A 23,466-nucleotide genomic window follows, 5' to 3' on the forward strand; every position below is an offset into this window, starting at 1 on the left:
GCGGGCTGCGAGCCACGGCCCCCTCGGGCGAACAGGCAGCTCACGCAGCCGGGTGCCGACAGCCGGTCCCTGATGGACAGACGGCCCGCCCACGGCTGCCGGAGGAGAGAAACGTTTTGGCGGGCGCCGTGCCGGCGAGAGGACTACATCCCCCAGCACGCCCCGCGCCGCCCCGCTCCCGAGGCCCTGCGGCTAGCGCGCCGCTACCGCCGCCTCGGACTACAAGTCCCGGCATGCCACGCGCCCCACGCCCGCCGGCGGCTTACCGTGCGCCCCGGAGGACTACACTTCCCGGCGTGCCCAGCTCTGCGGGGCGGGGCTATGCAAATGCGGGCGGTGGCTGGGCGCTCCCGGGTGAGTGGGGGATCGCGGCGCGGGGCCCGGGCGGCGGGACGCCAGCAGACCGCCAGCCCGCCGCCGGCAAGATGGCGTCCGCGCTGCTACAGACCTGCGGCCGGCGGGCCTGCCACCTGCCCCGAGCGCTGCGCCGCCGGCCCCAGCTGGGTGAGGCTCCCCGCGGGATGTCACGCGGCTCCGGTGGTGGGGAGGGGAAGGGCCGCCGTCCCTCGGCCCTGGCCGTTGCGGCGCGGCCGCCGCCCGCGAGGCCTGTGCTGCCGGCGGCGCTGGAGGCCTGGGGGAGGGGGAAGGGAGGGCGGGCGGAGGCGGCGACGCCGTCTGGGGGCTCCCGGTGTGGGCGGAGAGGTTACTGCGGGAGGGAAGGAGAGTCCCCGCCGTTGCGGCCTGTGGAGCCGAGGCTGGGCACGGCGCTGCTCGCCCGCCGCCTCCCGCCGCTGCGGCTCGGTGGCGGGGCCCTCGCTCCCCGGCTGCTGCGGCCGGCAGCTCGTCTTCTCGCGTTCGCTTCCCGGCCGGGTTGGCGTGAGGGGGTGCCTTCCCCCAGCGGCAGTTACGACATGTGCAGCTCTTAAATGCCACCTGGCTGAGGAAGGAAAAAACGTGGGTTTTTTATTAAGGTACAGGAGTACGTTACTACGTTTCAGTCCTGCCTGCCTTGTTGTCGGTATAGCTTGGCTGCGAAGTGGTGGTGCCCTAGTCAAGCCTCTCAATACCCTTTAAGAAAGTACAAGAAGTCTTTTCCTTAGTCTGTATTAGGAGAGAACTGTGAATTTGCCTTCTTCCAAGTAGCTTTGAAAGCTTGAGGAAATAAAAAGGAAAGGCAGTGCATGATACTGTTTCCATTAATAATCAAGAGAATTTGGAAGTTTAAATACCTTTGGGCGGTGAAGTTTAATGACATGAAACAGCTGATAACTTGTGACGTACACGAGGCCTGTGGTTGCTTTTTACGTCTGCGAGTTGGAATGGCAGGGGTTTAGTGAGGGATGAGTGAAAGCTTAACAAGCAGCGGTTGACTTGTCACTGAGGTGCTGTCAGTGAGATCAGGCTATCTGCACGTTCAGATTCCAGCAAACCTGATCAACCATTTATTTTGATAAACAAGCTGTCTTATTGGTTACTGATCGTTCAGGTGTGGTAGTTTCTTCTAGTTCCTGTTTTTTTTAGCTACTGTTTTAAAGATGTTTATTTATTTAGGTTGAGCTTGTACAGTGAACTGAACAAAAATCTGGGGTATCTTAGCTATCCAGTGTATTGAAAACAGGGAAGAGACACATCAGTGTACCTTCAGATTAGATGGGAGCTTTGATTCTTCTTGTGGCATACCATAACATAAGAAGAAATACTAATGATCTCTACAGTTTGTTGTGTTATAAATTTTATCCACATGAAAATTCTCATTTGCTGAAATACTGTGATAGAATCAAATCATTTGTGTGCTGTGATGCACTGTGTTTATGATAACAATCAATTATTTTATTCGGCGTGTTAATCTATTATTGACACACGATTGTATTGTGTAATCTTTTGCATAGTATTTTGCTTTACTTAGCTCATCTTCTTTGCTTTACCTCTAAGTAGTCTCAGATTAAGTTAAAGCTAAGTGCTTCTAAGAATCCTAGATGTTCTTCCTGTAAAGATCAGCTTGTTAAGTACTGCAAGCTTATGCTTCTGTAGGGACTTACTTCATGAAGTTAGCCTTTTCTTTTTAAAATCTCTAACCATAGGAACAGTACACAGCTATCCTAATTTAAAAATTTGTGTTTGATGTTTCATTAAGTTTAAAAATAAAATTTCTCATGACTTCTTTTCCATGAGGGATATGTTAGCATATAGTTTTCCTGGCACTGCTGCCTTTGTTACTTTTAAACCAAGTAATCTTAGTGCAGGTTTCTTAAATTAACAGTGTTAAGTACAGTAAGCTACATTCACCTTGTTCAGATACTTCTGGATGTCTGTATTATCCTAGAGGCAAAGAGTATGGACTTTGCTCCTTTCTGAAGGAAGTACGTATTTTATTTCAGGCCTGTTTTGCGCTTAGGTACATGGTTAGAACAGATGCTGCAAAACATAAAGACCTCTTGTCAGAACTGGCAAAGATGAAATTAACCGTTATTCTGCAGAATCTGTTGTTGAAACTGTGTTTTGATGTGCCTATTCACACTCTGAAAGAGTGGTGGTTGACTAGAAGTGTTTGAGTCAGCATGTTCTCTTACGGTAACCTTGGAATTTTGTTCTTTGGCCTCTTCCTTAGCATTAATGAGCCTGGTTGGAAAAAAGAAAAATAAAGATAAGTGAAGTGAAAGTGTCTTGCAGTTACGAAGTTTTATCTAAGAAACTCCAAGCCAGTTTTGATCTCTCCAGATCATCCCTCTTTGTTGTAGGGGCACCAGTCCATAGCAGGTGATGTCCTCTATTAGCAGGACTCTAATTTTTGGCACATAGGCTCTGTGTGCTTCCTGGCACTCAGTTGAGAGAAACAGACTACTATGCTGCAACTTATTTCTCAGGATTTTGAGTACTACTCTGCTTTGCTCAGCTGTTCCTTAAAGTCAGGGGCATCTTTCTGAGATGGGTAGCTTCTTGGGTCAAGAAATTTGGCTACTGATCTTTCTGTAAATGTTGGAAAGTATCTGAATGCCATTGCAGATTATCAGGGCTTGATTTTTGATCAAAGAAGAGACAGATCTTTCCCCTGGCTCTACTTGCAGTGGCAGTGAGTACTTGTTAGAGTTTGATATAACTTGAGACAGGTAAATCCTTTTCTTTTGACTTGATAATGCTATAGCTTTTGCTGTAATGACATCAAAACCTACTTAGCATGGGATGTCCCTTGGTAATCGAGAGGTTTTTTCTATAAGTTAACTTATCTTTTATTTTCACCTCTTCCTCCTCATTTCCATACTTTCTGATTGTCCCACCTGATTTTGAAGGTATCTCTCTTCCTCTAATAATTAGGATATTTTGTTGGGAAAGGCTTTTGGTCATTAGCGTTGGGTGCTGTGTTTTCTCCGATATAGTTGTCTACTTCAAGTTCTCTCACAGGCTGTATCTTAGCTTTGGTGGTGGAAAAGTTGACCACTAACTTCTAAAATGATGCTTCTATCCTGCTGTCTCTTAGGATTGACCAGCAAGAGTAGGTTCCAGACGAGAGAAATGTTGTGGTTTAGGCCTGGTTGGCAGCCAACCACAATGCAGCAGCTCTCTCCCCCTCCGGCAATGAGAAGGGACAGAGAGCCAGGCTTGGGGTTCGAGATAGGACTGGGATGGGGAGAAAATTCCCCTTTATGGTCATGAGCAGAAGGCAGACTCGTTAGGGGAAGAAAAAAAGAACATACATTTATTACAGACACTAACAACACATAACAGAGTAGGACAGTGAAAAGCATTGCCACATCTTGAGAACACCTTCCCCCCACCCCTCCCTTCTTCCCGGGCTCAGCTCTGCTCCCGATATCTCTACCTCCTCCCCCAGTGGCGCAGGGGCAGGGAATGGGGGGTGCAGTCAGCGCTGCCACTTCCCTTATCTTCGGTGAGGGGAGTGTCCGGAACTTGTTCCCCCTGCTCCATCGTGGTCCCCCTCTCACAGGAGACAGTCCTCCACAAACTTTCCCCAACATGAGTTCCTCCCATGGGCCGCAGCGTTCCCCACACTGCTCCGTCATGGGTCACTAACTTTCTCCGACTGGATTCTCTCCCACGGCTGCAGCCCTTCCCGAGCTGCTCCGGCATGGGACTCCCCCGCATGCTGCAACCTCCCAGCACTGAATTACAGCAGCGGGGATGCCTTTTCCCGTGAGACCCCGGCCTTCTTCAGGCACAGAACCTTGATCATACGAGCAGGAGCAACAGGCCGTAAATCAATGTCTGCTCTACCATAGTTCTCCATGGGTGATGGGGGGGGCCACCCTGCCGTCTCCCCACAGGATACAGGGGGGTCTCTGCTCCGGCACACCTCCCCCCTCCTTTCTTCCTCCGTTCCTCCACTGACCTTGGTGTTCATGCAGCTGCAGCAACTCCTCCTCACAAGTCCCACTGCCTGTCACCACGTCCCTTCTTAAATACGTTATCGCAGAGGTGCAGCCGATTGGCTCAATTTCCCAAACAGAAGTAGAGCTGACGTGGAGCTGGGGGAGCTTCGAGAAGCTTCTCACAGGGGGCCGCCCCGATAGCCCCCTCCCCTGCCACCAAAAAACTCCACCACTTACTCAACCCAGGACAAGAAACAATCCACAGCATGCCTGCTCCATGTGGCCTTCCATTTTTGTGTTGGTTACAGTGAATTCTGAAAAGACTGGCCAGAAGAAGTAAAGGTGTTTGGAGTATTGCTCATGTGGTCTTCATTTGTTCTGTCCAGGAGTCTTTTTGCACTTGGTATTGGCTAGCTATTGCAATATTGCAGATGGGTATTGATACAATAATTTTTTTTCAGTTGTTCTAGGGAGATTGATTCTTTTCTAGTGGGCTCAGGGATGATTTTCAGTGATTGCAGATTACATACAGTCACTAGGTAGCATTTTATATAGCTGATGGTGCTTCCATGGTGTTGGATGGCCCTTCATTAACGCATGTGAACTGACTTAGGCAACTTATCATTTGATGGTATCCTCAATTTTTTTCTGGAATGGATGCAGCTTGTTTCTGTAGCTGGATAGAGGATGCTTATATACAGGCGTCAGTCCTCCTTGTAGACTTTAGTAGTTATTATTAGGACTGATTCTGAATTAGCCTTTCAGATAAAATGAATTCTGAGGAACACAGCATTTGCTGGAAAGCTAACCTTTCATATTTTTTGGATCAGTTTCTTGCCCTTCAAGACAATTTATATCCTTTGCAGAGAGATCCAAGGGTAGAGCTATTTTTACCAGGTGCTAATCAAAATGGGCAGCAACGTATTGGATTAATACTGTGGTTCCACCTCTCTAGTGAAGTGTGCTTAGGTTCCTACTCATGTTTCCTTTGTTGTCCTGCTTAAACCAAGAAGAAACATTTTCGTCCCAGATAGTAAGTGCTTCTTTCGGATCATCTAATACTTTGTTGTCATGGAGCCATTCAAAAATCACATTTGCTTTCAGTGAAGTTTTTCTGCAATGTAGTTGCTTGTCTCAGGACTTGGAAACCTGGCTTCGGCAACTGAACAAGTGCAAGCAGTACCTCACATGTCCACAGAGTTCGACTGTATGCGCTGACAGTTGCTTGAACACTTATGCAGATGTTAGCTGAGTTACAGAATTGCTTCCCACCTGTTTCCTCTTTTTTAGCCTCTAAATTGGGATTACAGATTGAGAGAAAAAAGAACAAGGCATGTGCTTTGACATGTTTTGGAATAGGATGAGGTATTTGGGCTTTAGTATTTCACGTGGTTATTGTCAAAGCAAAAAAAAAATTCAGTCTTGGCTGTTTGTGATGCACATCATAAGGAAGTTATTGTTAAGCAGCATCTTTATTGTTCTTTTAGTAGTAGCCATTCCTAAGTAAAGGTTGGTCTTTTAAATCATGTGCTTGTGTACAATTCGCTATATGGATAAATGTCCTGCTGAATTTCAGAATTAATGCTAATTATTGGTATTTTTCTAGGTAATTTAGGAGATCGGGCGTGTCTTAGCTGTACATCCCTAAGGCTGGCAAACAAAATGTGAGTAAATATGAACTTTTTTTCCTAAACTCAGAACTGTGCAACACCATCAGTTAGTATGCTATCACAACATGTAGGTTTATATCTTCTAGTCAAAGTATGAAAATATTAGCTTCCGCTTACGTTACTGACAGATTAAGGCAAGTGTGAGTATTCTTCTCTTTACCTGCTTAGTTGTGTGTGGGAGACAGATATGAGATCTTAATTTTTTCACCCACTTCCTCTCTTTTTGTTTCACTTATGATGTGAAAGCAATAGAGTGTTAATCTTGTTTTTGAGTGATTCCAGGTGGCATCAGGGGATATCATGGGCTTCTTGAATACTTTCTTTGTGAAGTTCCATAGAGCAAATATTCAATCACAGCTAGTTTAAAACCCATAGGTGACAGTTAGGAACGTAGATCATTTGAGTTGTGTCTTTATTAAACCAAAGTAGTTTACTGTATGTTACAGCCTTGGGTGAGGCTCTCCTAGGAGATGGTGTCCTCTTCTGCAAATGAATCTAGCCTCTGTGTGCCCTTATGGAACAATGGATGTTGGCAGAATCCATTAGTTGTTCCTGACTTGGCTCACAAGGCATAGTTGTGGATGTGAATTTCCTAATGCCTTTCCTTGGAATGTTAATATATGTACCCTCTAGTTTATTTACAGTCTAACTGCTCAGGAAACAGTGACTATTCTTTAGTTTCCTAAGTTTCCATTTTAACATAAGAATGTGTCTCTAGACATAGCCCTCTAATATGAAACAAAGTAATTCCTTTATTATTCATGTTAGTTCTATATCACTTACTGTATAATTAGTTATGGGAGGTTTTTTAATACATAAAGCGTTTGCAGATCTCTGCTTCTTAGTAGATTATTATATGGAGCCTCTCTACTGGAAAATTGGAAACTTACAGTTTTAAGTGTGTTATATGAGCAGCAGAATATTGGGACAGAAATTCTTGTTATTCATTGGGAAGTGTTTTTTTTTACCAAAAGCTGCTGTTAATGTAATGCTGCTCCTTGAAATAAAACAGACTAGTATCCACACGACCCAGATTGAAAAGCAAGGGACCTAATGCTACAAGTACTGAGGACAACTTGGGATAGAAGTTCTGTGTCCGACATCCTGCTAGTGAAAGTGTGTTCAGAAGGGTGCATTTCTTGTGAAATTTTTTTTCCCTGCAGACTCAGAACCAGTCCTGCTGGCAGTGTTCCCTTCCTGCCTGCATGCAGAACATTGTACATGTATGTAGGTGGAATTTGGTCTCTAGGCCTGGAGCTCTGCTTTTGGGAAATGGCTTAGAGACAGGGTGGATTGATTTATGCAAGTGTTTTAGTCTGGTTTTGATTATGTGCTTTATTTTCTTAAAAGAACCATATTTCTCATTAGTTAATATCTGTGCAAGTGCGTAATTTTCTAGCTAATCAAGAAAATATTTTGTGTAGCTGTGTATGTTTCAGCAGTCATTTGACCATTGAATGGTCAGATGCTTATAATTTCATTTTAAGATAGAAAATAATTGTCTTTAAAAAGTAGTAATTTAGTATTTTTTTTTTGTACAAAGCTCTATTTGAATAATGTTAAATAGATAAAACTGTTAAAGTAATTCAGAATTGATTGGATGCATGTGATTAAGTTTAAAAAGTACTGCTGGCTGAAAATTGAGGGAGGCTAATACCTTTAAGCGTTTAGTAAACTTTTTTTTCTTAAAGTGTTAAAGCTGTAGAGCCACTTGCACCTATTTTCTGTTCATTGACTGAATACAAATACACATTCTGATTTGGTTTTGGTAGTGAAAGGGCTCAGTGAAGAAACACCCCAGTCAATTCTGTCCTGTAGACAACTTAATGCTGGCATTTCAGTTTGAGGGACACCTAATGGAACTCATTTATATAAAATATTTGATCTACTATTTTAAGTTTGTCGCATCCTTTTATAAAGTGTACAATCCTACTGGCATATAGTGAGAAGTTCTTCTGCATGTATAATGAGTGTTTGGGGTGTTTGAGCAAAGCTTTTCCTTCTAACTTCAGTTTACGTTTAATTAAGAAAGGAACAAAATTCTGAATAAGGTAGAAGAGTGTTGGTTCTGTATGCCCTACCTCAGTACCATGATGGAAGTTTGTGCAAAAATTTCTGTTGAAAAAGGAAAACTAGAGATAGTAAAAGAGGAACTAAGGAAATTGTGTTTCTCTGATACTGATTCTCTTCCTCTCACTCAGCACCTATCCCAAATACACAATGTCTGTTGTTTTCTCTTGAGTGTTTTATTCAAACAGGAGAAGTAAGAGAAGGGGCTTTCTGTTACTTACAGATTTATTTTCAAATGTAGCTTTCTAAATGGAAAGCACTTTTGGTTGCTGCTCTTGATTTAACTGGAGTAAAATAAGCTACCTTTTCAAAGTTGTTTAATGGAAAATTCTCTGCAGATTATTTATTTGTCACGAAGTAAAGCTAAGTATTCTTTTCAGGTAGACGTTGATCTTGAGAGTCACAAGTTTGTGTTTGTTTTTTTTCTTAAACATGCAGTAGATATTTCTGAAATTACGCATTTTTATAAATACATAAATTTATACAAATATACAAATATAAATATACAGATAGCTTATTATCTGTTGCTAATTCTTGGATGCTTTTTTTCTTTTCAAGGACTGTACACTTTAAATATTGCACTAGTGTCCCTCCTGTTTACGTGTACTCCAAAAAAGATTGCTACTGTTGTTGGACTAAAGGATCTGAGCAAATACACTTTACTCTTATGAGCTCTTCTGGCTCATGGACACCACTAGCAACCATGGGTGTTTTAGGTCCCCAGTATCTTCCAGTTAGATGGTGGCATTCTTCCCGTCCCCTTCGAGATGACTCCATAGTTGAAAAGTCATTAAAGTCCTTAAAGGACAAAAACAAGAAGTTAGAAGAAGGAGGTCCTGTATATAGTCCAACAGAAGTGGAAGTTGTGAAAAAATCTATTGGACAGAGGATTGTGGATGAACTGAAGCACTATTACCATGGTTTTCGATTACTGTGGATTGACACCAAAATAGCTGCAAGGATGCTCTGGCGAATACTTCATGGAAACACTTTGTCTCGTCGAGAACGGAGACAGGTACTGAGTAAATACCAATCTTGTTTGAGTATCCTTAGTGATTGCTCCATTGTATTTGAACTGAGTTGGTTCTTTCTGTTGTCTTCTGTTCCTAGAATTAAAATTGCTAAGTGTATTTCCCTCCTCCGTTATGTGGACACTAAAAATTTTGGATATGACTCCAAAGCATTTTAGTCTTATTCACCATAATTGAAGATAAATTTGGTATTTTCTAGTTGGAACAGCAGAGAATTCTTCTGTTTTGTCACTTGGACAGCAGTCGTGGTTTATTTTCAAGTTCCTATCCATGTGCCACATGTGTGTACCTGGACACTTTCTCTGCTTTTTCATTCCAGCTGGAAAAATAGAGGGAAAACACTTCTAGTAAAGGTTGGATTTGTGCCAGTTCTGTTGTGTTCTCTGGTGGTTTTTGTTGTTGTTGGTGGTGGTTTGGTTTTGTTGTTTGTGGTTTTTTGTTTTGTTTTGTTTTGTTTTTTTCAGAGGAAAAGCTGCAAGCTGAAAAGCATGCTTGGTAATCAGATACTAGTACTATCTCAGTTATAAATGTATTCGTGAGATAATTTTAGTCCAAAGGAGATAATTTGAGGAAAGTTTTTGTTTTATACTTTTGTTTTTCTTTATAGCATGTAGTTTACATTTATGAAACTGTAAAAATGCAACTGATAATTTTAGAGAAAGGGAAGAGGGGATGGGGATTAAATCTGGAGTACAAAATGAGAGTGCTTTTGAATTAGGATAATATACATGCATTCAATAGTAATTTCAGTTTGTGGATGAAGTAAATGTGCTTAGTCAAGTGGAATTAAAAGATATATTGATATTTACAAATTTTTGATGTGAGCTCATATATGGAAAGACTGCTAAATAGTAAGCTTTAAAACTGGTGTAGTTTAAAAAAAATTTTTTTGAAAGAATGCATTGGAATGCAACTTCAGTTCATTAGCAATATATCAAACATGCTGATTTAATAGTTCTCATTTTACTGTTTTTAAACACAAGATGTTTAAGCAGTTTATACAGATAAACTATTCAAGCCTGTCTTCCTGCCTCTTTTTAAAAAACAAAAACAAAACAAAACAAAAACCAACAAAACACCACCCACCCACCCACCCCCCCAAAAAAAAAGAAAACAAAACCCAAACAAAAAAAAAAACAAACAAACAAAAAAAAACCAACAAAAAACAAACAAACAAAAAAAAAACCAAAAAAAAATTTCAGCTGTTGCTGATAGAAATGTGTTGGAAGAAATGTTGGAGAGTGAAAAGTGTATGTACTGTGACAGCAGGAGAGAAAAATGCTGCTTACAATCATGGTCCAGTTCTCTGCAGTTTGTACACACAATCTGTTAGGTTCACATCGCTGCCTTCAAAAATTTTAATAAATGATCAAAAATATAAATACTTGCTCATTGCTTTAATAATTTCCTGATAAAATTAGGTACATAGTCGAACATTTTCATGTGTAACTAAAAAACATCTTAATGCAGTATGCAAGAGTGTTTTTTTTCTTGTATTTACAAGGTTAGACAAATAATGAAAATTGTTAAATGCACATGTAGCAGTTTTCATCCGTGATTACATTTGGTTGCTTTCTACAACAGCACTGGTTGATGGTATTTGGTCTCAGCATCTTCATGCTACTTTTTTGCCCTTATGCTGGTACAAGAGTATACTTGGCAGCTGAAACATTGCTCGGCAATAAATATAACAGCCTGTGCTGACGCAAGAGAGGGGAATTATGTAGTGCCAGGAAAGAGTAACTGAGGATATGGAATGAGGACCGCAGGACTTCTTGAAGTAGCAGTTCTCGCTTGTACTGGTTTATTGAGGGCTTTGGGAAACTTGGAAAACCAAGTGAGACAAATTAATCCATGGCTTAAAACAGAATCAGAAATCCTCCAGAGGGCAAGATTGGAACCATTGGTTTTCCTGCCTGTTTTATGTTCACTGAGCCATACTTCTGCGAAATTATACAAACAACAGTAAAATACGAGTATCGTGGAAATATTTCTGCTGAAAGATCGGGACTGTATTCTAGAAGGCATGAACCTTTAGAAGTAATATGTTATCTTTGGATGCACATGCATTATTCCATCAACAGATTGATTTATTCGTTTCATTGCTCTTTGGTTTTGTCATCTAGTGATGATAGAGCTGTCTTTCTCATACTTACATAGTGGTCTGGCATTTGGCCTTTCTGGATTCTTTTTGAGCAGATAAGCGATTTCAGTATCAATTGCCTCATTTGAAAAAAAAAAAAAAAATTAGAAATGTATTGTGCAGGTATAAATTAGTGTTTACATTGATGTAGCCTGTCTCTTACTGTGTGTGTGTATGTCTGGATGTATGCAATCCAGTGTAGAAAATGTAGAGAAAATAGTTTTAAGAGCTACAGCAATGTTATTTTCTTAATGTAGGTTTTGTGTTTTCTTTATATGGAGGTAGAGGATGTCCTATCTCTTGAATGGAGTCACAGTAGGCTTAGGACCCAGGATTGGTGGAAAGCAAACCAGCCTAGAGCTGAACAAAGCCCTTTTTATATGCTTTTATTAAACCTTATTTTAAGTTTCTTTCAGCACTGCTCATTTTTTATCAGGTCAGCCTTAAATTGTAGTACACTGATTTAAAAACGTCTTAACTTTGATGCCGTATTAGCTACAACTTTGCAGAAGTTGTTTCTGAGCATTAAAAAAAAAAAAAATTGAAGTCCATACTGCTTTAAATGTATTCAACTGCATATGAACGGGCAGTCCTAGAGAAATCTTATCTCTGTGCAGACTGACAAATGAGTTATTTCTGCCTGCCCTTTCCTTCCTCTTTGGAGGCAATAATGGAAAGATATCCAAGTAATCTAACCACATTAACAAGCAATTGCAGCATGGCTGATGCAAGGGAGCTATTGCTTATGTAAACCAGAAGTTGGTTCCAAAATTCTGCTTGTACTTGCTGTTAGGGTTTGGCTTCAACAGGATCAGATAATCTACTCTTAGGAGAGAGGGGAGAAGGTAGGAAGAGTTAAAACATGCAAGATGTGATTCTGACTGTTAAAAACTAATTACTCCAGTGCTGCCTCCTACAGCAGGGTAGTTAGGATGTGGAAAGTGAGATGGCAAACACTGTGGAATTTGTGGCAAGTGTATCAGCTCTACAAACTCTTCAGCACTGTGGAGGAGGGAAGAGTGGAATACATGAACTGTAGCAGCAGATACAGAGTAGTCACAAGTTTTTCATGCTGCGGGGCCAAATAATATGTGTGTAATCACGCACCATTGTATTAGGTTCCTGTGCAAAGTTGTTTTCCTTGAGTTAGCAGAGGGTGCAGTTTCATGTTTTATGTAAACTGATCCAGGACAGTGCTGCTGCGAAAAAGGCCAGTCCTGCTTGGTGCTTAAATCAAGTTTTCCAACACCTCCCTCCCCCTGCCCTTTTGGTTTGTACTGAGCCTTTTTCGCTTGCCTATGTATGTATTTATGGGTTTTAGCTAGGTCAGTGGTGTAGCTTTCCACTGTGACTGGTAGTGCACATTCATTACTCTTTCTACACTGTTTCAGGTTAACATTAGGTTAGCTCAATCCAGTTGTAAAACTGCTTCCTTAGATAGGGATTTTGCCTTGTACAAATATTTGCATGTGCTGTCTAAAAATAGATCCTGGGTAGAAATAGGAACTCTGTACTGCACTCCATAGAAATTTTTGAGGTTTTGTTTTAGGGAAAATGTGCTTGTTCTTCTAATTTTTAAAATTTTCTTTCAAACTTCCTTACATTTTTTTTAACTCCCTGGTAGTCATTTGTCTTCTACTGTTGGAATGAATGGAAAAAATCTTTGAGCCTGTGAACAATGGACCAAAGCATACCTTCTGGGAAACCAAAATTTTTTATATACAAAGAAAAATATTGAACTTTGGATCTGTAGTTTGTGCATTCCTTAAACAGCATTTAAGATTTTGGCTGGTTTTATGCTAAGAAAAATATGTTTGAAGTTTTATGGGTTTTGTATTCTAGCAAATAAGCCCTAAGGGCATGCAATCTCTACTGGTGGTTGCTGCTGTTCTCCTGGATTGGCATGAGCTGTGGGGAGGGGGTGGAGGGGGAAGCATGCATTTACTTCTGTAATAGCATTTATGTTGCCAGTTTTTGCCGATCATAGCTGTGTTTATCAAATCATGATGTTGAATGGCAGTGCTGTGGAATTAGTTTACTGTAGTGTAGTTTGACCTTCAGTCCTGGTTTAGGAACTGACAGTTCCCAGAACTGGTTATTTGCTTTGTAAAATGAAGTAGTCAAGCAAGATCTGCACTCCTGAATATAAACCAGGTTATTAAGCTTCCAATGAGTACTGAAAGATTTGATTGTAGACTATACAACCTAACATATACATTTGTGGTTGTACAGAAATCAGAAGGACAATATTTATTTTATGCTGTTCAAGATTCAATAACTAATGCATCGGCCTGCTTCAGAGGATTACTGCTCTAGAAAATCAGTGATTTAAAAAAAGAGAATCTCCCAAGCTGGGCTCATTACCCTGGATTTAAATGTACATTACAATTGTTATAAGGCAGAGGGGGAGGATTCTTTCATTTTATTCTTGATTACTTAGTCCATAGTAGCTCATGCATGTAAGAAGTGGTGGAGCACATATAAAGATGAATAAAAGAAGTTAAGCAGCTTTAACAACAACAAATGACCACCTCCTGTTTTCAGGTGCTTTTAAGAGGTTTAAATGAGATACTTGTTCAATAATCCTATTGAGACACAGTGAGGCTTTTGAAATACTTTCTATAGTGTTGAAAACTGGTGAAACTCTGGCACTCTGTGGTATATATCAACTTGAAGAAAAAGATACTAAAACCTGACTTTGTTACATCCTTCTGTGTTATTTTAAATTTACTTTGTAGCAAATATATATATATATGTGAGTTTAAGTAATAATGTGGATGGTCATATCAAGTATTTTTTAGATAAATATTAAAATTTTTTTTAGTAATAACTTTTTTTTTTTTTTTTTCCAGTTTCTTCGAATATGTGCTGATCTTTTCCGCTTGGTCCCTTTCCTAGTTTTTCTTGTTGTCCCATTTATGGAATTTTTGCTTCCAGTAGCTCTTAAGTTGTTCCCTAATATGCTTCCCTCTACATTTGAGACAAAGTCTAAAAAGGTAAGCAGGTCTGAATTTATAATCCAGTAATATGTTTTGAAAAAATTAAAACGTTCTTTGATAAAGAAAGAAATTAGGAAAATTCTAAAAATCAGATTTTTTTTTTCAGTATTAAGGGAATGCTTTTGTTTTCTTTATGCTGTTTTGATGATGTTGCTGTTAACATATAATAATGAACCAGTGCCATCCTGGTTTACCTTTTCACATGTGCAGGTACTTACCTACGAGGGCTGTAAGCTTCTCTTGGCTCTTCTATCTTCATCTCTGTTTTCCATGACTTTTACAAAGCAGACATGAAAGCTATGAAACTTTATTTTTCTAGTTTGTTAAAATAGGCACACCTTGTTTTAACATTTGTAATTCTTACTGTTTATGCAAGGTTATTTGTATGTATACTTAATATTTTTGTATATATACTTAATACTTTAAATAGCTTCTTATGCGTTGTTTTGTTTAAACTTTACGACTTTTAGTTGAGTTTTCTTGGAATTGTTTACAGCTTTGCGAAGACACACCAAAAAGCCACACCACTCCTCACTTTTAGAGCACAAAAGACTTACATGAGGTTTATACATATTGAGCTCCTGGTCAGTCACAGATACAGTCAGTCATGATGATATATTTGGATATAAGTAACCAATAATTTCTAATTCTGCGTTAAATTCCTCTTTGTTTGGATGAGATGTAGTGTAAGGATTTCTGTGCCGGATACAAGAGTTGGGAATTTTCCAAACCAGTTGGTTATTTTCATTTTTTTGTTACTAATTCAGAGGGTGCGTGCTAGTTTTAGCAGGTGAGGGACCTTCCATGCTGCACTTTGCTCTATTGGCGTTGCACCTTCTACATCATGGAGCTTTGAGCCAATCAACTGATATTTTTGGTGTGATTTGGGGATTTTTGGTAAGAGTGAATGTCTCTTGTGATGTATGTGTTACAGCAGAAGTTCAGAAGTACTCCTCATACCACTTCTGACCTCTGACGAGTTATTTAGTGCGTGTATTTCTGGAAGGAACTTTTAAAACCAAGTATTTTTTTTAACAGGAGGAAAGATTGAAGAAAGAATTAAGAGTAAAGCTTGAATTGGCTAAATTCCTTCAAGACACAATTGAGGAGATGGCCTTAAAAAATAAAGCAGCTAAAGGAAATGTTACAAAAGATTTTTCAACATTCTTTCAAAAGGTAAAAATTAAAAATAATATATTTTCTCTTCCTACCAAAAAAAAGCAGCTTGTTTTATTTGGTCTATGGCAATCATCAGATACCTTTATTCTGTTGGTTTTGAAGAAGCAGGCTCTAATAGTTTCTTAGGATAAATGTATTTTTTGCAAGTAATACTTGTGTGCTGAAGCTTTACTGCTCTTAGCTTTGGTATTCTGGCTGGTACTTTCACGCTTTGATTCTAGAAGCAGTATATATCTGCTCGTTCACTTGTTTGGTTTTGTTAATAAGTTAACTCTAACAAAGTTATGTGCTCAGTGATTACTCATGTAGTTTTTGAACTCTGTTTGAACACTGGGTGTAAAAAGTGGGAGAATTAACTGATAAAAACAGTAGGTGAAAACTAAAATTTTTTTGTCAAATTCAATTCTGATTGTAAACAGTTTAAATGCACAGTTTCTATACAGCTGAAATACTTTTGGATACTGACTAGAATGTGGTATAATCTGGGGTTTTGCTGGAATGGGAAGGCTGTGTTCAGTGTAAAATTTTTCTATTCACAAGCAATTGCTGACACAGACTAATTGTCAAGTATCTGCCTCCTACATTAATGGCCTTTAGGTTTGACTGTTTCCTTTCATCAAGTTGTAAGTAAGGTAAGATATTCCCAGGAAAGATTAAAAAGACCTTCGTGAATCTTCTCAGGGATAGGATTTATCGCAGTTTGCTCACAATTACGATTTCTTTTAATTGTAGGGCTGTTGAATAAGAGACCGAGCTAACAGCCATCCCCAGGTGCTTTGTTGAAAGTAAGAGTGTAGTCCCCTCCTTTGGGGAGAGTGTGTATTTGCATAGAAAAAGGCACATAAGCCTGGGGATTTCAGACCTGAACTTTACAAGTCCTGTCAGCTAGCTTGAGCTTTTTCTGCTTCTCAGAGCTGAGAATAAAGTTTTAAAGGGTGGGGTAATAAGATCATGTTGATAGTGCTTCGTAGGTTACCTCAGATAATGATATTGGCAAGTTTTGCCAGTTGGTATCTGCTTGCAAAGTCCATCTACTTTGAAGTCTCCATACAATCATCTGTTTCTGTTCTTCTTCATCTGCAGAAAATTTTAAATGGTTAGTTTTAGTAGTTAGTAGCAGAAGCCCTGACGCTGCAGACTCTGGGAACATGCCACTGCCATGCTTCATGTTTGGAACACTTAATTTTCTTCTCAAAGAACTGCTACTGAGAATTTACAATTGGTGGTTAATTTCTGTGGAAATAAATGACGTATCACTCCACTTTTGCTGGAGGAAGTCCCAAGTTCCTCTGACTAAAATTTCAAGCCTGACATTTCTTATATATGGGTGTGAATTTTACAGCTAGCTATTTCTCTTTTGTGCCATGGAGAAAAACTATTGATCTCATTTCTCTGTACTAGATAATAAATGTTGGACAAGAAGAAACCTAAATGTTTCCCACCTTTTTGCTATTCTTTTATAGCTGCTTCTGCAGTGAAGTGTGATGCTGCAAGACCCATTTTAGAGGCTCAAGATGTTTTCTGCAGAATTCCAGAATTTATCTGTGTTGCTTTGTAGTTAGTGATGTACTAGAAAGTTTCGGTCTGTACTCTCAAGAAACATATGCTTGGCTCTGCCAAAACTCAGCTTTAAACAAGGCAGAAAATACTTTCTGTATTTTTAAGGTTCTGCTTGGGCTCCTGTAGTGAAGGAGCTGGTGAAGTGGAACAACAAGGCCTTTGACCTTTCTTTCTCTGAGTTGTGTAGCAGAGAATCCAAGTGTCCTGGAGGTTAATGGACTCAAGACCATCTTGTCTTCCAAATTTTTATCTTTTTCTGTACCCAGTAGCTGTTCACTAGAAGATTTGAGTTGGCAAGTAAAACAGGTAGGTATAATAAATCAGGCTGTATAGGTAATAGGTTTTCAGACTGTACTTGATGTCACTTCGCTTATGTTTTCTTTACAAGGCTTAAAAAATAGTAGAGGGGTTGGGAAAAGTGTTTTTTAGATATCTGTGTATCTACTGTTTAGACTGAAAGTGTTAAGTGACTGGGAGTACTTTATTGTTAAGTTCTGTAGATTTTGGATTCAGTGATATCACTAATAAGCACTTGATATACTTAAAGTAGAAAAATAAACATTTATACAGGTGATAATGTTTTACTATGACCTGATGACACTAGGGAATTATTTTTTTCAACTTCTTTGAACTGCTATTTCTGCTTCCAGTATTTGGATTTAATTACTGTGAAGTACCATTTGGCAGCAGATAACTTAAATGCTTAACTTTGCATTTGTACAAGCAGTTACATAGAACCTTTCATCAAGAAAGATGCAGATTCTTTTCCCAAATAGTGGTTTATACTTTGGAATAACTTGAAGTACAAATGCATTTGCATTGAGGTGCTGCGAAACAGCTAGGAACTAGAAATAAAACAGTATTGTAACGAATGTGGCTGTGGAGAGAATGTAGGTAGGTAAATGTCCAAATCCATGTTTCATAGGGACAACAGTGTTGCTAAACTTTTGCCACTGGATGTACTTCTCACTATATCTTCAAAGGGTGATGCTTTCAACGTGCTTTTATGTTTAGGAAGTATGGTACCAGAAAGAATACTTGCCAGTTTGACTTCTGTAGCAACTATTTATTCTCTCAGGTATTTTTTTTTTTTTGAGAAGTCTTATAGCAGTGCCAACTCAGACCTGCTCATTAGTATACAGATGCATCTAATTTTTGGTTTTGTTATTTTTATCTTAAGTATATTATGCAATGTTGTTGGAAACTATTGATACCATCAATTCTTTTGCCTTTTATAGTAAATAAATTGTTGGGTTCTTTTAAATTTTTTTTCATGTCTTCCTTGTGCAGAATGTTTTTATTGTTCAAAATAATGACCGATCATAACATTTGCTTTGCAAAGCTTTATGTGTGTTTTTTTTCTTACAGATCAGGGAAACTGGCGAAAGACCCAGTAATGAGGAGATCTTAAGGTTCTCTAAACTGTTTGAAGATGAGTTAACTCTGGATAATCTAACCAGGCCCCAGTTAGTGGCACTTTGTAAATTGTTGGAACTTCAGTCAATTGGGACAAATAACTTTCTCCGCTTTCAGCTGACTATGAGGTTGAGAAGCATAAAAGCAGATGACAAAGTGAGTCATTCTAAATAGGCACAGGTTAATAATTTTGACATGTGAGCGTAATGAATTTGTGTGGCTATATCTATTCTTTCTAGGCATTTTCCTTTTCTGTCTTAATTGTCTTATTTTTGAGCTAACTTAAAATGAAAAGGCTTGAAGAGCTTAAAATCAGAAGTGTCCTTATTTGTAAAGAAAAGCTGACATTTTTTTACTCTACCATTAATTGCAATGAAAGTAATTATGTTAGAAAGAAAAGCATTTCTATGAAACTGTAATTTGTAAGGGAGATGACATAAATACTAATTTAGAGATTGACATGGAGCTGTTAAGACTACAGTATGGTGTTTACTGTTTAAAAAGCAAAGGCTATTTTGTGTTATCACAGCAGCCTCTAGTGGCCGTTGTAAAAATACGGACTTTTGGGTGTGCATTGATGATAGTTCTTCAGTTTTGAGCTGTTATATATTAAAGTTTTTTTGTTTTGTGCAGCTGATTGCTGAAGAAGGTGTTGATACCCTGACTGTTAAAGAACTGCAGGCAGCTTGTCGTGCCCGAGGTATGAGAGCTCTTGGTGTGACAGAGGAGCGTCTCAAGGAACAGCTTAAACAGGTGTGTTTTTGCAAGACTGAATACGTAGACCTAACTTCAATTGCTAGCTCTGGATTTTGTTATGATTCTGAGAAGTCATTTTGTTTCTTTTTTCGTTAAAGGCTTGGCTAAAACAGTCTTTCTCCTTAATAAGCTTGTGTCATGTGTGCTGTGTAAATATATAGTAGCAGTGGGTTTCTAGTTTTTGACTGGGCATGATGTTTTGATGATGCAAATAGATACTTAGACTTAAAAATATCCAAAATACATTTTCAATTTGGGCGGTTTGTCTTCTTAGTTATTTAGCATTACTCTGTAAAGAACTTTTCTTCAAGTAGATCAGTTCTTTGTCTTTGTTGCCTGGTTTAGAGGAAGATGCAAGATGCATGTGAAATAAAACACTTTTTCAAATATTCATTCAATACTTCTTGAAATACTTCCTCAAACAAAATAATTCTTCATATATTTAAATACAGTTGCTGTAATTCTTAGCTGCTTATAGCATGTAGTTCCTGTGCTACGATATTGACTGATAAGTAGTGTTAAAAAAATTATATACTTTTTTGTATATGCTTGACTTAATCTGTAAAAAAGATAAAAAAAAAAAACAAAAACAAAAACCAAACCAAAACAAACCCAAAAGTTGAAGACTTTTGTATTATGTATTGCATTTATAGTGGTTAGATCTGCACCTGAACCAGGAAATCCCTACTTCGTTGCTTATTTTATCCAGAGCCATGTACCTTCCAGATACCCTTTCTCCAGCTGACCAGCTCAAAACAACACTTCAAACACTACCAGAGAGTGTTGTAAGTATTGGTGTACATAGTCTGTAACCAGCTTTCAGTAGCATCACTGAAAACTCATTTGGAGAAGTAGATGTTTTTCATGGTTCCTTTCTTTTCTTTGAAAAGCTAAACCATGGATAGGTTTGAGTGACTGAGAATAAAGCAAATAAGTCAGTATTTCATTGCATGATGGTAGACAGTAATAGCATAGGAAGATTTAGAATACACTTTTTACTTATATAAAAACCAATTTATGCTCCGAACAATATAAAAACATTAATACATGAAAATGTTGATGATGTTCTGTACAGAGAGAAATTATTTGAGTAGATTATTGGTAGTCTTGAGAGAAAGACATTGAAGAACATGTATAATTTCAGGGTGGAAAGTTCACACTTTCAAAGAAAGCAAATCATCTTTTTCTGAAAAATGCAAAAATAGGGTAACGTTTGGGGGGTTTTACCTATATTCATTAGCATACCTGTACTACTTATCTCAATAAGGATATATAAACTTCTTACTTACGTGGACATAGATACATATGCACACATATAGACCATAATAGACTTCTTACATTATTTTTAGGCCAAAGAGGCTCAGGTCAAAGTGGCAGAAGTTGAAGGTGAAAAAGTAGATAACAAAGCACGGCTGGAAGCAACACTTCAGGAAGAGGAAGCCATCAGAAAAGAAAATGAAGAAAAAGAGATGGAAAGATTGTCTGAAGCTGCAGAGAAAGCTAAAGAAACCCTTCAAGTGGCAGACTTTGTAAGTTCTGCTCTCAACTATTGAGAAATAAATGTTAGTGACATAAAAACTAGCGTGTTTTGAGTTAATGCCTCTGCTCTGGGTGTGGGTGTTGCCTGGAAGAAACTGGACTTTAAATCCACGTATGGAAGATGTGTGAGAATATTAAAACAGACTGCAAAACAGAAGGGTTCACTGTGAAACAGAAAACATTGTCTCAGTCTTATGTATCTTTGATTTCTCTTTCTTCTTAATTAGAGTAATAAGAGAAGCCTTTTTTTCCTTTAGAAAAGGTGGTGGTTTTGTTTGTTTTTTGATTTCCCCAACCCCGTACTTTAAATGTTCTTATCTTTGATTCTTTCTATTTGCCATTAACCTGATAATGTCATTGTATAACACTTCACTATAAAAGCTGCTGGCCTGCTTTACTGGTGAATTAAGCCACAGGAGCTCACAGGCATAATTCATTAAGTGCAAGTGGGTTTTTGATGTGAAACCACTCAATACGTTGCAGTTTTTTGACATGATCTTCATGTAAAAATGACTGTCTACTTTGGCAACTATTTCTATTTTGATAAGTCATTCTTTACTGATGTTAATACGGATAATGTTACCTTTGTTTTAATTGAAACTTCATTGGTCTTTCAAATTTAGAAAGAGGTGGAATCAGCAGTAGATCTTGAAGCAGCTGCTCTGCAAGTTAAAAAAAGTCCAGTGGCTATGGACACTGAACAAGAACTGGCAAGGGCAGATATGGCGGTGCAGTCAGAGACCCTGAAAGATACAGCACCAGTATTGGAAGGCATTAAGGTAATTGGATAACTGTACGTTTTTATACTTTTTAATGTAAAGATTCAAAACATCCACGTAAGAGCCATGATAAGTTGCCCGGCTGCCCTTCAGTTCTAACCCTCTCACCACATTCTGTAAGCTAAAACCAGCTAATTAGTAGATTGCAAATTCTTCACCACCAATGAAGAAATTGAAAGCACAAAACATCTCTAAGTATCTCCTTTAGTTATCTGTGTTATCGAAACTAATATACCTATTTGGGGGGGTATTTGCACTGGCTGTAGACATAATGGACCTGTGCATGTTTAATCTGGGTGTAGTAAGACATGAGGAGGGAGAGGGCAAGAGTAGGTAAAGGTGGGTGTTCCCTTCTTTTGAAGGGTGTAGCTAAGACCAAAGGCTTAAGTAAGGAACAAGGTTTCAACTAGACTGTACTAGATTTGAATTGGCTTCCTCATCTAAGTTGATATGGGCACTGTATGTACGCTATAAAAACTTTTTATTGTATTTCACTATTTCTTTAGTATGTTGTTGAACATAATTTATACCACCATTAAAGTAACAGATTAATTTCTAAGATTAGCGTGCTTTGTTGCAGTCAGTGTGTGTTGTTTTTAATCATTTGCTACCTGGCCAGCCTGTAGCTCCCCAGATTCTCCTCCTTGCCCTTATTGAAAATAGGAGTGACATCTGCTTTCTTCCAGTCCTCAGGAATCTTCCCTGGTGACCATGTCCTTTCAAAGATAATGGAGAGTGGCCTCTCAATGACGTCAAACAACTCTCTCAGCACTTGTGGTTGTATCCCATTAAGTCTCATGGACTTGTGTGTATTCAATTTGTTTAAATGTTCTCTAACCTGAGCCTCCTCCACTGATGGTAGATTTTCCCTGCTCCAGACTTTCCCACTGGTCTCAAAGACCTGGCATTCCTGAAGGCCACTCTTCTCAGTAAAGACTGAGGAAGGCATTGACTACCTCTGCCTTTTCCGTGTCCTTTTACACTAGGTTCCTTGTCCCGTTCATCAGCAGGCCCACATTTTCTCTTGTCTTCCGTTTGCTCCTGATGTACTTATAGAAGCCTTTCTTGTTGCCGTTCACATTCCTCCACCAGATTTAACTCCAGGTGGGCTTTGGCTTTCATGAACACATCCATGTATGCTGGGACAGTGTCTCTGTATTTCTCCTGGGTCACCTGTCCCTGCTTACACCTCTTGTATGCTTCTTCTTCACATTTCAGTTGTATCTGGAGGGGTTTTTTTGTAGCTGAGCACTTTATTTTTATCCATGAAATTTGAAGTCAGGATTTTTCTCAGTCCCAGTGTTACTTTGCAGAATAACAACATTAATTTGAAATGGATGCTTTAAGTAGAAAAAAATTTTCAATTTTCCTGGACAGCATCATTTTCTACCTGCTGTTATTGTAACACTCTACTTTAGAATGCTGCCGAGAAGGTTTTAATGGTAAAAACAAATCGGAACTGATCCACATTGAAATCATGCATTGTTGTGTGATGAGTTAGCTGACTCGGCTGACTGTAGCTGGGTGCATAATAGTGCAGCCATGAGGAATGCCGTGGGAGGGAGGCGCGCAAGGCTGGAATGATCTCGTTTGGGAAGAGCAAGGATGTGTGATGTCGCAGCTAGCTTACCCAGCCACATCTGGCACAGCGTTTGCGTTGCTGCCCACCGTGCCACCAGCGCCGTGGGAATGTGTGATGCTGGGCCACAAGTAGGACTTCAACAGCCCTAACTGATAAGAGAAAACAGTAAAGTTAGTGTCACATTTTTAAACCAAAGTTAGTGTGGCCTGTTCCCTAAAGGTGCTTCCAAAGATTTTAAACACCATGGAATACATTTTTGCCTCTTAAAGGAAGAATGTAGGACTGCCAGCTTCTTGAAGATGACTGATTTTATCTGAGGCAGAGGAATTTGTTTTCAAACTGAGTTGCTTTAATTTTTGTGATTTTTCCCACGGTGAACTATAGATATATTAAAATCAGAAGTTAGGCTGATGCTTA

At 39.1% G+C, this 23,466-nt stretch overlaps 1 protein-coding gene across 2 annotated transcripts in view; it reads left to right on the forward strand.

Moving 5' to 3' along the window:
- The first annotated feature begins 320 nt into the window (after positions 1-320).
- Positions 321-23,466, forward strand: part of LETM1 (leucine zipper and EF-hand containing transmembrane protein 1) — a 32,311-nt gene continuing 9,165 nt past the window's right edge. For both annotated transcript variants that reach the window (XM_032987339.2, XM_032987341.2), the window contains exons 1-10: positions 321-504; positions 5,932-5,989; positions 8,624-9,080; positions 14,092-14,235; positions 15,277-15,414; positions 18,346-18,549; positions 19,027-19,146; positions 19,803-19,934; positions 20,499-20,678; positions 21,312-21,467. In XM_032987339.2, the coding sequence (XP_032843230.2) occupies positions 426-504; positions 5,932-5,989; positions 8,624-9,080; positions 14,092-14,235; positions 15,277-15,414; positions 18,346-18,549; positions 19,027-19,146; positions 19,803-19,934; positions 20,499-20,678; positions 21,312-21,467 (1,668 nt within the window). In that variant the 5' untranslated portion in view covers positions 321-425. The remainder of the gene's footprint in view (positions 505-5,931; positions 5,990-8,623; positions 9,081-14,091; positions 14,236-15,276; positions 15,415-18,345; positions 18,550-19,026; positions 19,147-19,802; positions 19,935-20,498; positions 20,679-21,311; positions 21,468-23,466) is intronic.

Source organism: Tyto alba, unplaced genomic scaffold, assembly GCF_018691265.1.
Source record: "Tyto alba isolate M040663 unplaced genomic scaffold, T.alba_DEE_v4.0 Super-Scaffold_6, whole genome shotgun sequence".
NCBI lineage: Eukaryota > Metazoa > Chordata > Aves > Strigiformes > Tytonidae > Tyto > Tyto alba.